At 40.6% G+C, this 16,257-nt stretch overlaps 2 protein-coding genes across 3 annotated transcripts in view; one reads left to right on the top strand and one right to left on the bottom strand.

Annotated features, from left to right (window-relative positions):
* The first annotated feature begins 3,372 nt into the window (after positions 1-3,372).
* nod1 (nucleotide-binding oligomerization domain containing 1) lies at positions 3,373-13,253 on the top strand. Of its 2 annotated transcripts, none has more exons than XM_042106377.1 (12): positions 3,373-3,506; positions 4,137-4,356; positions 4,592-4,766; positions 4,876-6,679; positions 8,328-8,411; positions 8,533-8,616; positions 8,805-8,888; positions 9,182-9,265; positions 10,171-10,254; positions 11,822-11,905; positions 12,141-12,224; positions 12,713-13,253. In XM_042106377.1, the coding sequence occupies exons 2-12, from the start codon at positions 4,162-4,164 to the stop codon at positions 12,783-12,785; spliced, it is 2,835 nt and encodes a 944-aa protein (XP_041962311.1). In that variant the 5' UTR covers positions 3,373-3,506; positions 4,137-4,161; the 3' UTR covers positions 12,786-13,253. The 2 variants fall into 2 exon arrangements, with proteins under 2 accessions (XP_041962311.1, XP_041962310.1); XM_042106376.1 differs by having other exon boundaries at positions 3,474-3,693.
* Positions 13,254-13,314: 61 nt separating this feature from the next.
* Positions 13,315-16,257, bottom strand: part of znrf2b (zinc and ring finger 2b) — a 96,989-nt gene continuing 94,046 nt past the window's right edge. Inside the window, exon 5 of the mRNA XM_042106378.1 lies at positions 13,315-16,257. This exon is cut by the window's right edge and continues 1,908 nt beyond it. The gene's annotated coding sequence lies outside the window, so the exon portion shown is untranslated.

Here is a 16,257-nt window from a genome sequence, read left to right as displayed (position 1 = left end):
CTTGGTTGAGACCACAATATAAGGGAATTTATGCTTTTTTGTCATTTTTCAGGTAAATGTCATTACCATCACATCATCTAATATGTACATTTTAAAGATGAATTGGTCAATCAATGATCAATCAATGATCAATTATGGTTTCACATGAAGTCTATTTTATCTTGAACTTATTAGAATTGTTGAATTTTACTTACAACATGAATTATAGTCGTTTAAGTAGCCTATCTTATTTTTTGATTTTTTCACTCGACCCTGGCTTGGAATTTCATTTATTTGAAATAAATGCCATATATCATATCTGTTTTCATCCAGTGGCAATTTAGACTGTCCAACATTGTCAAAAATATCTAATTAATGTAATTTATTGTAATTTATACATAATCTATTGGCAAAAATATGCATGGTGATGGTGATGACATTGCAGTTCTGGTAATGACATTTGTTGCGGTGATGACAAATCACTGATCGTAATCTATTGCAATTAAATGTTTATAATTTAGAAACCCAAGTTGAACTGACTTTGTGAAGAAAAAAGAAATATTTCTTTTAAAAAGAGTACTTTAAATGTATCTGCAAAAATGTCATCACCAACACAGTGGTCATTACCACTACATTTCAAGCTATAATGTGCTGGTAATGACTGTGTTGGTGATGACATTTATACCGAAAAACTACCCTGAGAAGCAAAAATGATCACTATGCAAGTGTAGCTAGCTTTCTACATGTAATGTACATCATTTAAACTATTAAAGTCATTTTAAAATTTCAGGAATATTCAAAAATACAGAAATACAATGCGTATGGTAATGACACATAATAAGTGTACATGCCCAAAACAAGGGATAAAGAGTAGATTTTCTTATGTTTCTGGACATCAAGGCATCAATCTTTCTGCTTGACACCCATGTATTCCACTGTTATATTAGGTGACCATGGTTACCAAATATTTTTTGATGAAAAAACAGTAGCAAAGTGCCTTTATGTAGAGTGTGCTGGTAATGACGGCTAAACTATGGGACAGGTATGGGACAACATTAAGCAAAATAAAGCAGGAAATGCATATGCATAATGTGTGCATGCAGTTCATTAGTTCAGATAACATTTAATTCATATGCATGATTTTTTTAATGAATTTTTGATAAATAATGTTTGAGATATGGCACAATATGTGAAAACTCTGGTTGCGGACAACACCAAAACACTGATATTGTACCATAAAACACCAATAAAATGTGTCTAAATCATGAGTAGGAGCAACCAGAGCCATATAAAGGTACCTTTATATGGCTCTGGGAGCAACCATTAAAAAAGTCTAGGCTTGTTTTTCTTTATACTAATTAGTGATGCTAAACATTATTAGATTTAATGTGTTTTTAATAGAATTAGTTCATAACAACAATTCAATTAGATATAGTCACCTACAAATGAAACAGAGGGCGCTTGTTTTATTGAGCAGGTCCTGCATAGAAGCCATAATAAGGCCATATCTGTGTATTAATTGAAATTTTAGGCTATGGTATGTTTATTTTTTCATCACACAGGATGTTAGTGTGCCGTGGGACATTTTAAGTGTCAAAAGTGTGCCGTGGCACAAAAAAGGTTGAAAAACACTGATATAAACCATATAAATGACTGACAATAAGTTTGGCAGCTAATTCTATGGAGCAACGGAACAAAACTACTTTTTGGGCCTCCTGACCAGTGGTTATGTCTGAAAGATGAAGAATACCCTGAAAGGTGTGCATATATATATATATATCTATATATATATATATATATATAGATATATATATATATATACAGTATATAAAGTATAAAGTTATGAACAAAATGATTCATACCCCTGGCAAATATTGTTTTAATGTTGATGTTCTCTTTATCAAGGTTGGAAGAATGTTTATGAAAAATGGCATGTCCAAAATTATTCATACCCTTTTTAAACAATCAGTGGAAACATCTTTATTTGCATTCACAACTCTCAAATGGTTCTTATAATACCTACCAAGCCTCTCCATGTCTCCACAAAGATTCTAGACCACACATTTTTAACAGCAATCCAGGTTTTGAGTCAGGAACGATTATTTGCCATCACTCTGGCCTTGTGCTCACTGTTTTGACGGATTGATGTCTGCACTCTGGCTCTGCCAAAAATATTGTTCTCAGTTAACCATTTCTTGCCTTGTTTGGTTGTATGTTTTGGATCATTGTTTAATGCTCCAGTGGGTCTCTCGGTAGACTGCCTGAACTTTTCTACCAAAAATCTTAATGTAGCCCCTTGTTTAGTGTTTACTGTTTACTTTGAGAAGTTCACCAGGTCCTATTGTCTAAAAAACACCCAAAACGAATTAATTTCTATAGCTATATTATCCACATTGGGGATGGTGTTTTGGTGATTGAAATTTTCACTCCATCCCAAAATGGATCACAGGTCATCTTGGATGCTGATCATGGATCACTCTTCTCCAAACATGCAACTCAGCTAAACCTTTATAAGGGCACACCTGGACTAAGAATTTAGCTTTCGTTGTTTTTTTTGTTTTTTCTTTTTGACCCAGGGACATGGCCTGAGATTAGCATAAAAAAAAGTAAACGGTAACACTAGCAAGAGGCTATCCTAAGATTCTGGAAAAAAAGATCAGGCAGTGTGCCGAGACCTGCCCAATAGTAACCATGCACCAAAACATACAGCCAAACAAGGTAAGAAATGGTTAACAGAGAACAATGTCAACATTTTAGAGTGCCAGTCTCAATCCGTCAACAAAATGATCACTAAGGCCAGAGTGATGGCATTGTCCTGTCTCAAAACCCGGATTGCTGCTAAAAAGGTGCGGTCTACAAACCTTGAGACATGGAGGCTAGGCCTACAGAACCATTTTGAGAGCTTTGATGGCAAATAAAGATGTTTCGATTGATTATTTAAAAAGGGTAGGCCTATGAATAATTTGGACACGCAATTTTTCATAATTTAAAAAGATAAAAACGCTTATTTTTTTATTCCATGTTTCTACCACATTGTCTTATGCTACGACATTTTGGGATGCAGTGATCATTTTCAGTCAGGAACAAACATAAATTAACAGGATATGCACCAAAGTGCAACCCAAAGTCCACACACAGGAGACATTCACATTGACACAGATGCCGGACGGAGCGGCGTATAGTCTCCAGCGCACCCGTGACACCAGACGAACAAGACAGACAACAAACAAAACCAACAAACAACAAAACAAACAAATAATAATAATCTTATAAAAACGATGATGGCGCACATTGTCCTACAACAGACCAACCAGAGGACGCCACCGCCAGTCCGGTCCAGTTCACTGAGACCATCCTCTTTCATGACACCACCACCCATTCAACGTTAGTCAACGTAGGTAGGATAATCTAGTGCCTAGTTTTTGTTTTTCCCCCAACGTAGTTTTTGGTGAGCCATGCTGGTTTCGAAAGTGGGTGTGACTCCAATATGAGTGACGGCAAAGAGATGAGGCGATGGGCTAACACGGGTACATTTTCACAATGTTTCTGTTTCTTCCTGACATTAGTTTCGCTTCCTACAGGGAAAATGATTCTGACCCAACCGTGTTCAGACTGTTGGACCTTTTACTCGACTGAAGCTCTCCTAAACGCTATCGTTATGGCTGAATTGGTGTGTTGCTAAATGTCTGCTTTGTTTCGGTGATTTTATGTGAGGTAAGTAAGTAGGCTAGCCGTTCGTTCTGCCTATATCGCTTAAAATATCAGCCTTTCCCTAATGCAAGTCGCGTTTGTTGCCGTGTCTTGGAGTTTTTATGAAAGTTTTTCCTTAATTAAAATCGAATGTTATTACACAGGTTTAAGTATTTGCCTACTTTAGTGGCCAGCGTGTATCTCCTTTATAAGGACAACTGCAACAGTCCACTTTCAAGTTTCTAAACCACAGCTTGGTCAGGATAAAGTGGTCAAAGACCTTTAAAAGAGCTAGCCTAACTTAACCCACTCGTCCCCCCTCTACGCGTTTTAACCAATGATTTAAAAGTATTTCCTCAGTATACGCTAAACATCCATCAGACAACTTGTAGCCTAGTAGGTCACATGCATGATTGAGTGGTATGGTATCTAAAAATCTATTTGTCTTTGAAATCGTACATCTACAGGTCGGGGAAGTAGCCTAAACGGGACATGTTAATAGGGCGGGCCTTCAATGATGTTGCTCCCATGAGACCTTCTGGGCAGAAAATTTTGACTTTACACCGCGAGCTGCTCGTGGACCAGGTGAAAAATACCCAGTGTATCTTGGACAACCTTCTGTCTAGCGGGTTCGTTTGTAATGAGGATGTCGAAATCATACAGCGGTGCACCACTAAAACAGACCAGGTAGGCCCATATGAAGTGTGATCTAGCTGTCCTGAACATTTTGCAGTGTCTTACACTAAAATTACAATATAGTCTATATTCCACAGCCATTACAAAACTGAACCTGTTATTATGCTATGTTGAAAATAGCAAAGCTTAAAAGTGAGTTAGCATGCTGCATAGGATAAAAATGTCTTCTTTGTCTTATCTGACCCTATGGCACTACTGCATGCAAGCTAACTTCTATGATGTGCAGGTGCGCCAAATTTTGGAATTGGTACAGAGCAAAGGGGAGGAGGCCTCTTTATATTTCATCCACATTCTCCATGAAGCCTATGATGCATACATTGACCTCAGACCCTGGTTCAAGGACATCGAGTACAAACCTTCGGAATTTGTTCAGCAAATACCAGTGGTTAATACAGACCCGAGTAAGTTGAGAGGTTCCAGTATTACAGTATGTAAAAAACTCATAGACACTTAACCTGTGTGACTCTCAGTCTGAATATGCACTGCAATAACAGATATGTCTCATTTCAGTTAGCAAGTACTGTGAGAAGCTGAGGCATGACTTGGGCTGCGACACACGCTTCATCACCTCGTACTCCCAACGAGAGGAGACCCTGCTGGAGGAGCTCTACACGGACACCCAGATGGAGATCCTCAATGACCGCAACGAGAGCCTAGGATACCTGGACAGCCTGGATGAACTGTTAGGGGACAATGGCGTGTTGAACAAGGACGCAGAGACCATCTTTGTCACAGGAGATGCTGGTGTGGGCAAGTCCATGATGCTGCAGAAGCTCCAGAACCTCTGGTCCAAAAGGGAGCTGAACACCAGGGCAAAGTTCTTCTTCAAGTTCCGCTGCCGAATGTTCAGCGCTTTCAAGGAGACAGACGAGATCTCCCTTAAGGATCTCATTTTCAAGCACAACTGCTACCCAGACATGGACCACGATAATGAGGTTTTCCGTTACATCCGGAGATTCCCAGAGACCGTCATATTCACCTTTGATGGCTACGATGAGATCCACAGCGACTTTGACCTGTCAAACGTCCCAGAGGTGGTCTCGCCTGAGGAAAGAACCCACCCGCTGCTGGTTCTCATGAACCTATTGTGTGGCAAACTCCTCAAAGGCTCCCTGAAGGTGCTGACAGCCCGAACTGGCACAGAGGTGCAGAGCAAAGTTATCCGGAAGAGGGTCGTCCTCAGAGGCTTCTCTCCAGATCACCTGCAAAGGTACACAGCTCTGCACTTCCCTGACCGAGAGCACTTGGCCCTGGTCACCGTGCAGCTGGATGCCAGTCCCCATCTTGGCAGCCTCTGTTCAATCCCCCTGTTCTGCTGGATCATCTTCAAGAGCTTCAAGCACCTCCAGTCGGTGTATGACGACTTTGAGCTGCAGGGTTTCTGTGTGACCCTCACCAGTGTCTTTCTCCTTCTGTCGGAGGTCTTCCTCAGTCGCTCCTCATCTCCGGGCCTGCTGAAGAGGAGCACCAGGTGCACGGCTGACACTTTCCGGACGGGCAGCAGTATGTTGGCAGCCTTTGCCCGTCTGGCCCTCTTAGGCATGGTGGAGAACAGGTTTGTGTTCCAGCAGGAGGATGTGATGTCTTGCGGATTGGAGGAGGATGACTTGCAGATTGGGTACCTCAGGCCAATCAGCCATTACGATGCCTGTGGAAGTCCGACTACCTTCGAGTTTCTCCACGTCACCCTGCAGTCCTTCCTGGCTGCCTTTTCTTTGGTGCTGGACAAGGACACTGAGCCCACAGAGATTCTGAAGTTTTTCGCCCAGTGTGAGTACAGAAAGAGTTACCGTTTCCCCTGTGTGTCCTGTCTGGGCAAGTCTCGTCCGAGAGACAAGGATCCCTTCCAGAACAACGAGCATCTGCAGTTCATCAACCTGTTCCTGTGCGGCCTCCTGTCAAAGCGAAACGTGGCTCTGCTGGAGCACCTGGTCCCGCCACTCTCCCTGAAGAAGAAGCGAGCCATGCTCAAGTCCTACCTGTCCAACAGTGTGAAGCTGCACCTCCGCAGCCTTCCCCGCTTCAAGTCGGAGAAGGAGGGAACTAAGGTTCACGGCATGTCCAACTTCCTGTGGATGGTGCGGTGCATCTTTGAGACAAACAGTGAGGAAGTGGCTCGGCTGACTGCCAAGGGGATATCGGCAGACTACCTCAAGCTGGCCTTCTGTAACATCTACTCAGCCGACTGCAGCGCTCTCAACTTTGTGCTGCATCATCATCGCAAGTGCCTCGGAGTGGACATGGACAACAATAACATCAGTGACTATGGAGTGAAGCAGCTCAGACCAAGCTTCAGAAAAATGACGGTAGTGCGGTGAGGAACTAGGACTGAACCATTTAGGGGAAATATGTAACACTGTACTTGAATAGTCTGCCCAATGTCACTTAACAGACAATCTGTTAAGATTCAAGTTCAGTATGTAAAATTGTTGTTGAACAACAGATCCAACCAAACCAAATCTAATCCAACTCCTAATCTTTATGTTAACTATAAATTGAAGTTAACAGTGTCAATAGGTAGTTTGTTGATAATCTGAGCATCTGTAGATAGTCTGTGGGCGGACTATCCAAGTAAAGTGTGACCAGAATATCTCTGAATATCTATGATTTTTCTGACTGATATCGCGATTGTGGTTGTTGATTAAGCGACATGACACGAGTGGAAGTGGTGTTGGTAAAGGATATCGCCACGGCTGTAATTTGGCCATAGGTACGAGAACGGAAGTAATTAGATAATACCTGATGAAATTAATTAAGATAACATAAATATGAACTGCTCTTTCTAGTAATCCAAAGATGAAAAAGAATTACTATGAATTATTTCCAAACATAGATTTAAGATGGGCCATATCTGATTAGTTAGCATGCGGAGCACGGTACCTCTGATTGATGAGCATGACTGTCTGTCACATAAGGACAGCATGGATTTTAAAATATATATGTGACATGGTGGACCATACGGTCAGAGTCACTAACTACACAATTAATTACAGCCTTTGTGATTTGATAATTGCTAATTCTGTCAGACACCAAACAGGACGAGGACCACAAAAGCGTCACGTTCAAAAGTTTATTTAAGTGTTGGGGGTTCCGGGGGGGGGTACAGGAGTTCCAAGAGTCTGCGTGTGTGTGTTCCCCCAGTAGCCGAACGGCGATGGCAGGAGCTGGATGATCCGGGAAGTCCTGGGGGAAACACACAAACGAAGCAGCAGTACAGTCAAGGACTAGGCGGTATTCGTAGAAGAGGGACGGAAGGCAGGTCAAGATTACCGGGGCTGGAGAACACAGAAGTAGTCGAGCGGGTCCGGGATCACAGGCAAAGAGTCAGAGGCGTTTTCCAAAACAGGCAGGTAACTGGTGCTGGTTGCAGACGATCTGACAAGTGTAGACTGAAAAGCAAGGCTTTATATACAGGACATGATGAGTGGTGAATGCAGTGCAGCTGGTAGGTTAACGAGGGTGAGGCAGAGCAGAGCAGGAACAGGTGGAGGTCATCAGACTTCAATCAGCACGTGTTACCAGGCAGAGAGAGAGCTCATGACAAATTCCATTCATTCAAATTGTGATTTTTGATCTTTCAGCCCTAATGGGGACTTGTCATCAGTCTGATGTATAAATTGCACACCAAATGAGTTTTTTTTTTTTTTTGTAATGCTGCTTTATTTAAAAGGGTGGGTTTCATGTTTTAATACATTGGTGGCAAACTTTTTACATGATATAGATAGTATGTTTTCTTTGCATGCATGGCTTATTCTAATCAGCACTCAATACCACCTCATACCACAGAAATCAGTTTTTGTTGTGCCTGCAACTTCAAGTACTTATGTTTTATCTTGCATTGGCTGGTAAAGCTAAAAGGTGTAGCGTAAAAAAAATATATTATTGCTTATTTTATTCAGCTGTACATGCTAATCATAATTATTTTAGAAGTGACTTTTGAACTTGTATTTTTTCCTTTTTAGGCTGTGTGTCAATCAGATCACAGACAGCAGCATTGAGGTTCTTGCAGAGGAGCTGATTCGGTACAAAGTAGTTACAGTTCTGGGGTGAGACATCGTGAATGTACTGTAGCCAGTCTAAAAAGTGTAACATAGAGGTCACTACATTGTTATGACCCAACACTTACATCAACACTGATTGTTTCCATTTGCTTTTCTTTATTGATAGGTTGTACAAAAACCAAATAACCGATGCAGGTGCCAAACTGGTTGCCCAGATCATTGAGGAGTGTCCTCGGCTCCATACACTAAAGTAGGTTCCTCAGTCATTTATACTTCATGACATGACCACTATATTGTAGCTCCTGATAATGCTATGGATTAGTCTTATTTTGTTGTGTTTTTTCATTGACTTGTTTAATCTTGTTATTTATTATACTCCCACATTTTAAAAATACATGGAAGTTTGATAGGATTAACCTGTATTATGACCTCTCAAAGGCTTGGCCTCAACAAAATCACTGGCGTCGGTGGAAAGTACCTTGCCTCTGCTATAAAAAAGAGCAAGTCTATATTTGACGTAGGGTAAGTCATCTTTGTCAATCACTGAATTATTTATATACCCATACTGCTCACACTGGAATAAGAATGGGGATATTGTTTCTGGAATCCAGGGATGAGTGATTATGTTTTAGCTGTTTTATTTTTAAAATTCAATTATGGAGCATTTGAATAACTCATAGCATAATGTTGTAGGCATGTTTATGTAATCCTAACAATGTATGTCCAAATGCATGTCCATATACATTAATGAAAAGATTTGTTCGCAATTAAATGTGTATAATGTGCATGTTTACTGAGTGTGTCCTGGCTTTCAGTATGTGGGGAAACACCATTGGGGATGAGGGAGCGGAGGCCTTCGCTGAGGCTTTGAAGAATCACACAAGCCTGACCAACCTCAGGTGAGTGCTGTCCCCTCACGTTCAGGCGACAGACTGTAAGCTCTCATTCAGCTTTTGAATGTCTCTGACCTACACTTCGTCAGTATACTTGCTATCATGCCCCTTTGAGTACTGCTAGATGTTTCAATGCCACTGTATTGATTGTATAGTGTATTCTAGGTAACTGATTGTATAGTGTCTACCCTGCTGAAAAAAAAAAAACAGCCTGACCATCTTAAGGTGGTTTGCTGGTTGACCAGCTTGTTTGACCACCCTATGATGGTTGAACAGCTAGACCAGCAAAACTCTTGCGAAAACATACATTCAGCTGGTTTACCCAACTTACAATGGTAATTTAACTGGTTTTGCTTGTCATACCACCTCAAGCTGGTAGTTTTAGCTGGTGTTGCTGCTCTTTCATTGATGGTCTAACTGGCCATTAAAGCTTATGTTGGTCATTCTAGTAAACCAGCATGACCATCTTACACCAATAATATCAAGCTTGGCAGGCTGGTCACCAGCATGACCATCTTACACCAGCTGTATCCCATGTGACAGGCTGGTCACACAGCTTTTTCAGATGGTCACGCCATCATGTGAACCTGGTGGCCCAACCAGCTACACAAAGACCAGCAAGAGCTGGAAGAAAACTAGCTGTAGCTCTAGCTGTTTTTCTTTCAGAAGGGTAGATTTAGTGTCTAGAGATCATGAATATTTGAGCCATAGTACTTGCACAAAGATTGCCCAAGAGCTACACAATGCCAGTGGGATAAAAGTTCAAGTTTATTTAGCAGTTGGTAACTGGAAACTGCTTTTGTACAGTGTTTAACATTAAATAAGAGGAAGATAAGGCAACCTTGTGCAAGATCACAGACAAATTGTGCTAAAGATGAATGTCAGATGAATGTGTTTCTTCCCCTTCGTAGCCTCTCTGCTAACGGGATCACTGGACAGGGAGGAAGATACATAGCTAAAATGCTAAAAGAGAACTCAAGCCTTCACATCTTCTGGTAGGGGATTTCATTTTCATTTTGTGTGTGTATGTGTAAAATAAATAAAATATAAATAATATAATATAAAATAATAAATAAAGTATATTCAGTCATATTCAGAGTTATGGAAATAAAATGGTATATTCATTTCATATTCAGATAGCATTTTATTTGTGTGCCAAGTTTGACGTTGTTCGGATAAGAAATGCAAAAGATATCATTAAGTATATCAGTAAAAGAAGCACACATTGGCTTTTGCCGCTCTAGCCACTGGCCACTCCCCCTCTCACACAGCACGGGGCAGGACCAGAGACAGAGAAGCAGAGTATACAGGTATAAAGGGTATAAAGTCAAGATGCAAGATCTTCGGATGATTATCATGTCTGACCTCAAACAATAAAGCCTCTGTGTGGTTTGCTTGCATAGTCTTTTTTTTTAAATAACATTAATTGCAAAGGCAATATTAAAATGTTTTAGCCTGGCCTTTTTTGGGGTATGTATTGGCAGACAGCCCTGGTGACTTAGCCTAACCTTGTCGTCGACACACCCGCTCGCTTGTCTACCAGTGCCACCACAAAGCGAAGTATGCCTATTTGACTGTCTCACGTGCGTGTCAGAGATTCCCCCTTCGGTTTCAGCCAATCAAATGACAGCGTTCCAACTGCAAGGTCCTGTCCCAAATTGAACGGGGCGATAATGGTCCCAAATTTAAGGACGTTTCAGAATGATGCAAAGCATGACTAGCTACATACAGTGAGTGGTAGACAGAGTGTGATGTCAATAGGCTAGCAGAGACTGTTTTTAAGGTCACATCGTTGTAAATTTCATCTATGATGATACATCATTCCACAAAATAGTTTGTTTTCTATATCAAGTTATTTAACATAGCCCTAACTCAAAGCTTAGGTTTATGTCATTTTGATCAGCTTAGGTTTATGTCATTTTGATCAGCTACAGACAACGAGTGGCAGGCAAAGTGTGATGTCATAGGCTACCAGACATTGTTTTTGAGTCACATCATTGCAAATTTCATATGATGCATCATTCCACAAAATGGTTTGTCTTCTCTATTATCAAGTTATTCAATAGGCTAAACATAACCTTAACTCAAAACAGCTGTTTATGTCATTTTGATCTATAAAAAATACCAAATGCAGCCATGGCATGCTTAAATGTTGTTCACTGCACATTTATTATATTATAATATAATATTCAGTATTCATTATTGAATGCTTAGCTGGAATGATGTTTTCCCTATCATCCTACTTTTAAAGCAGGCATACCTGCGGGCATGTAAATGGGCTACAGGTTTTCTACAGGAATAGCATGTTGAACGAGCACCGCACCAGTATAACTAATAATTCCAATATTAAGGTGTACATTTTCAATATTTCACTGAATAATATCTTCTACAATGTGGATTTTCTGTTCTTTCCCATCAGTTCAGATCACTATGAGGATGTACAGTATGCAATGTGTGATTTCTGTTTCACACATAAATATTCTCTGTAGTATCCAGGTTGTTCTTGTGACCATGGAACTGAAAACACAAGAGCAAACTCAGTGCAGTTTCTCTGTCTCTTAGGCTGATTGGGAACAACATTTCGGATGAAGCAGCGTCTGATCTTTCAGAGGCCATCAAGATGAACAAAGGACTCACTCATGTCATGTAAGATCGCTCACAGCCCCCTACTCAAGGCTGCCTTTTCAATCATAGCCTACTAGTATCATAGTTATAAAAATGTCAATATCTAACCCTCTAATATATAACATTAACCATACAAATACCATCAGTTGATGTAGTTCTATGCAATGTAGTCATACTGTAATACCTTAATAATATGACAACATTTATTCATAATAATAATCAATTAAAAGTATGCTACATATTTTAAATTCCACAGGTTGATTGATAACCAGTTCACTGTGGGTGGAGCCAGACTCTTGGCAGAGGGCCTGTCTCATAACACAACACTAAAGGAGATCAAGTGAGTATCTAACTGACACTTCAGTTACAGACTAAATGAACACCAGTCAGGTTTTGCTCCATTTTAAGACATAGTTTGTCCATATGGTATTCCATAATGTGGTAGTTTATGTGTGTTATTGCCCCATTTTAAGACATAGTTTGTCCTTATGTTATTCCATAATGTGGTAGTTTATGTGTGTTATCAGTGTTGTTATCTCTAATAAAATAACTGTAGAGCCTTGTAGAGCTACATGACATTGTCTACTCCTTCCTATTAATTGTATTGTTGTGTAATTAAGTACTAATTATCTAACTACTGTAACTACACTAACTTGTTGAATTAGACTGATTAGATTGTAGTCCTAGTGAATGATTGATGTTTTTTTTCTTCAAGTGTGGAGGAAGACCACACAAACTTCTGTTGTAGATTTCTCCTCTTTCTGTTGGCATGCAATCAAAAGTGGACAAGAGATTAACTGTTGCATGTTTCCTGTCAATCTCATGCAGCCTAAAGGGAAACCTTGTCTCTGAGGAGGAAGAGAAACAGTTTGTCGCAGAACCAAGGCTTCGATTCAGCTGAGGAACAGACCACATTAACACACAGAGCTAAACTGGCAAAGGGGCAGGTCGGCTGACCACATCTCGCCCACAGTATCAGTTCACACTGTGAAGAAAACGATTTTATATACTCGTAGGGCCGGTTTCCTGTACACGTATTAAGCCTAGTCCTAGAGTAGACTAAATACGTATTTTCAATGGAGATCATTGCTGACATTCTCTTTTTGTCTAGGACTGTTGGTTAAATCAGTGTACAGGAGACGGGACCATGTTGTATTACGCTATTGGATACACAGTTGAAAAGATTGACTGATTGGATGTGTAATCGAATCAAACATGCCTTCAGTGATGTGTTGCAGCTTGCATAATTATTTTGCACTTTTTTAACTTTATATCTTTCTGTCTTACTCTTACCGGTGAAGTATGTTTTTCCTGCTACGAAAATGATGTGAAATAATGTTAGTCATGAAAATAAACACACCCAAACATATATATATATATATATATATATATATATATACACAGTATATTCTAAGGATTCAAAATTGTGCTTCAAAAGATTTTGCTCTTTTAATTTCATATATCTGTACATAATTTTATACACAAATGGAATGTTATGACAAAAAATCAGAATATTAAAAAAATAAACAAGCAAACAAACAAACTGACAAATCATGATAATCTTGGCATGTCTCTGGAGTACCGTGGGGGTGGGTATGTGCATCCAGTAGAAACTTTGTTAATATCCACCTCTCTTACAGTACATTACAAACCACACTCTTAACACCCGAGTCTTTGCATGAGTAAAACACACCTGAACATAGCCTGAAACACTGCTAGGCCTGGCTCCAGTCTCACAAGCTTGACTACATCAAGTATCGTCACACCTGAAATTATGTGGGGAATTGCAATGATAACTGCACTGAACAGGTGGACTAGTAGATAGTCATCAATCCAACTGGATTGAATTTGGGCTCAGATCCAGCACAGTCTTCCACAGACAAACCGCGGGAGCATAAACATACACATGGAACAGTCATTAACACACACACACACACAAAAGCAAGGTTTAATATGACTCCAGTCGCATATTCAGTTCACATCTAGCACAAAGGTGCTCTCACCTGAACTCTGAGCTTTACAAGGCCATTGGGGTATGCTGGTCATGGGATGGGATGGAATGGGGTACAGGGGAGGTTGGGGTACTGGTGAGGGGTAGGCTGTGTGGGATGGAATGGGGTACAGGCAAGGGGTAGGCCATGTGGGATGGAATAGGGTGTCGGCAGGGAGGTTGGGGTGACAGGTTCAGATAAGATGCTGTAAGGGAGGATTTGTGAATCCTTTAATCTGATGCCATTGGAAGTGGGTATACTGTACCTGTAGAATAGCTTTAAGATAGTTTCGTTAAAACTTGTGGGTAGGATTTACATGCAAGTACTGAGGCTACTCCTTAAGCCCACTACATTTTATACTGTGTCTGAAGGAGCAACAGTGTAAGATTTAAGACAAACAAATGGACATAAATGGTTACTCCTTCTCAAACTTGGCACACATATTTGGTAAATCTGGGCCTAATTGAGCACCAGGGGGACTCAAAAGTGACAGAAGAGAACATTCATTTAAGGAGATCTCTGATTGTGCTTCTTTCTGCACAGTTCTCTGGCTCATCTCTCCATTGAGAAACCTATTTGCAGCTTTTAAAGCTACTTTATTTTGGCAATAAAATGTTCTTATTAATTATCTGTATCTAAGGGCTGTAAAATACTTTGCCTAAGCTGAAATGGCTGTCGGTTACACCCGTCAGCAGTAGCCACTTGATCAGCTGATTATCAGCAATAAGCCACATGAGCATTACTAGCCAGGGACATACTGTACACACTCAATAACAATCTCAAGAACAACAATCAAATGACAACATGCCTCTTATTACAAGCACAGGTTGATTGTGAGTGTCACATTCTATTAAAAGCTCTTGTTGGATTTCCTCAGTAGCTGGTTGGACCATTCATAGTTTGCCCTTGAATGCAACGGTTGTTAGCAGCGTATCTTTAGAAAGCTGTCATACCCTTTTGGAGGAAATGCACAAGCCCTTTTGCCTATGATTAAATTGCAGGAAAAGGGGCTGCATTATATCATATTCAAAACATTTATGAAAAATAATCAAAGTAGACATGGTCAATTATGTTCAGACACACAAAATGAGAGAAATTCAGGACTGAAAGCTGACATTACATATGACACAGCTTAGTTTGTGACAACATGGCAGAGGACAAATTTACATTCTATTGACAGTTCAACTCAACTCCATTGTATTCAAAGGTCCAATATGTGGTTTCCGTTGTCAGAAAAAAATCTAGACAATTGTTAGGACAGGATAGGTCACATGGTAGGACAGGATAGCTCACATGTTAGGACAGGATGGGTCACATTAGGACAGGATAGGTCACATGGTAAGGAAAGCACAGACTGACAGACAGGGCACCGGCCATGTCTCTACCTGTGGCTAATTGCGTAAAAGGCAGTATACTTGTCCTGACATCAGAGAACACAAGTAGTTTAGAGCCTCTGTAGGGGATAAAGGCTACAGTGTCTCTCTTGAAGGAAAACCTGTAGCATTGTTTTGTCACCTTCAATTTGAATTTATACAAGCAACCAAGAACTTGAACCAAACCCTAAAAGAGCTGGCCATCGTTTGCACTTGGCCACTGGGCCGACAGGCTGACCAAGCCAGCAGGCAAGTGACCTTTCTCTGGGAGCTGACCTATGCCATTCTGCTGACACATACACACACTCTGTCCATGCACACTAGGTCCTGCTACCACAAATTCACATCACGTAGGGATAGTGTGTGGGGTATTAGGTTTAGTGGTTTCTTTCCGTTCCATTTGTTTTGTTTATGTTACAGACGAGGAGGGCTCTTAACTAATCTGGGCATGAACATGTGTATTCCAATGACCTTATTGAATCCTGGCGGTGTGATTCAGAGGGGTTCCCCAAGCACGTGATTTAGTGACTTGGACAAGGTGACTCAGCTGACCCACTAAACACATTAGCTAAATGAATGTAACCAAGGCTAAACTGTAAAGCTCCTAAAAGAAAAACCCTACGAGTTTTCCTTCCTCTGTTAGGGGGTTTATCACTTAATCAGAGTTCCTGGAATGCCCGCAGAACTAAACACATAATAAACACATGTTCTGTCTGAACTGTGACATAATTATTAAGTTGTTTATTCATTTATTGATTTAACCATTTCTTCCAAAACAAAATCTACATTCTGACACTTGCTTTACATCTTCAGGCAGAAAGGCAACCCTTTATCTTCTGTTTTTCTTATCTTCGGTTTGTTTAACCACTGCTTGGATAATGTCACTGCGGTCACTGAACCCGGGTGAAGCTGAGGCCATCACGTTCTGCGACCCACTCAAGCGAATCGTCCACATTCATTAGCCTCACAAGCTGCGTGTGCATAATGGCAACCTGGTGTACCGTGGCAC

The sequence above is a fragment of the Alosa sapidissima genome, chromosome 10, assembly GCF_018492685.1.
Source record: "Alosa sapidissima isolate fAloSap1 chromosome 10, fAloSap1.pri, whole genome shotgun sequence".
NCBI lineage: Eukaryota > Metazoa > Chordata > Actinopteri > Clupeiformes > Clupeidae > Alosa > Alosa sapidissima.
Note: the sequence above shows the minus strand (reverse complement) of the source record. Positions and strands in the feature narration are given on the sequence as shown.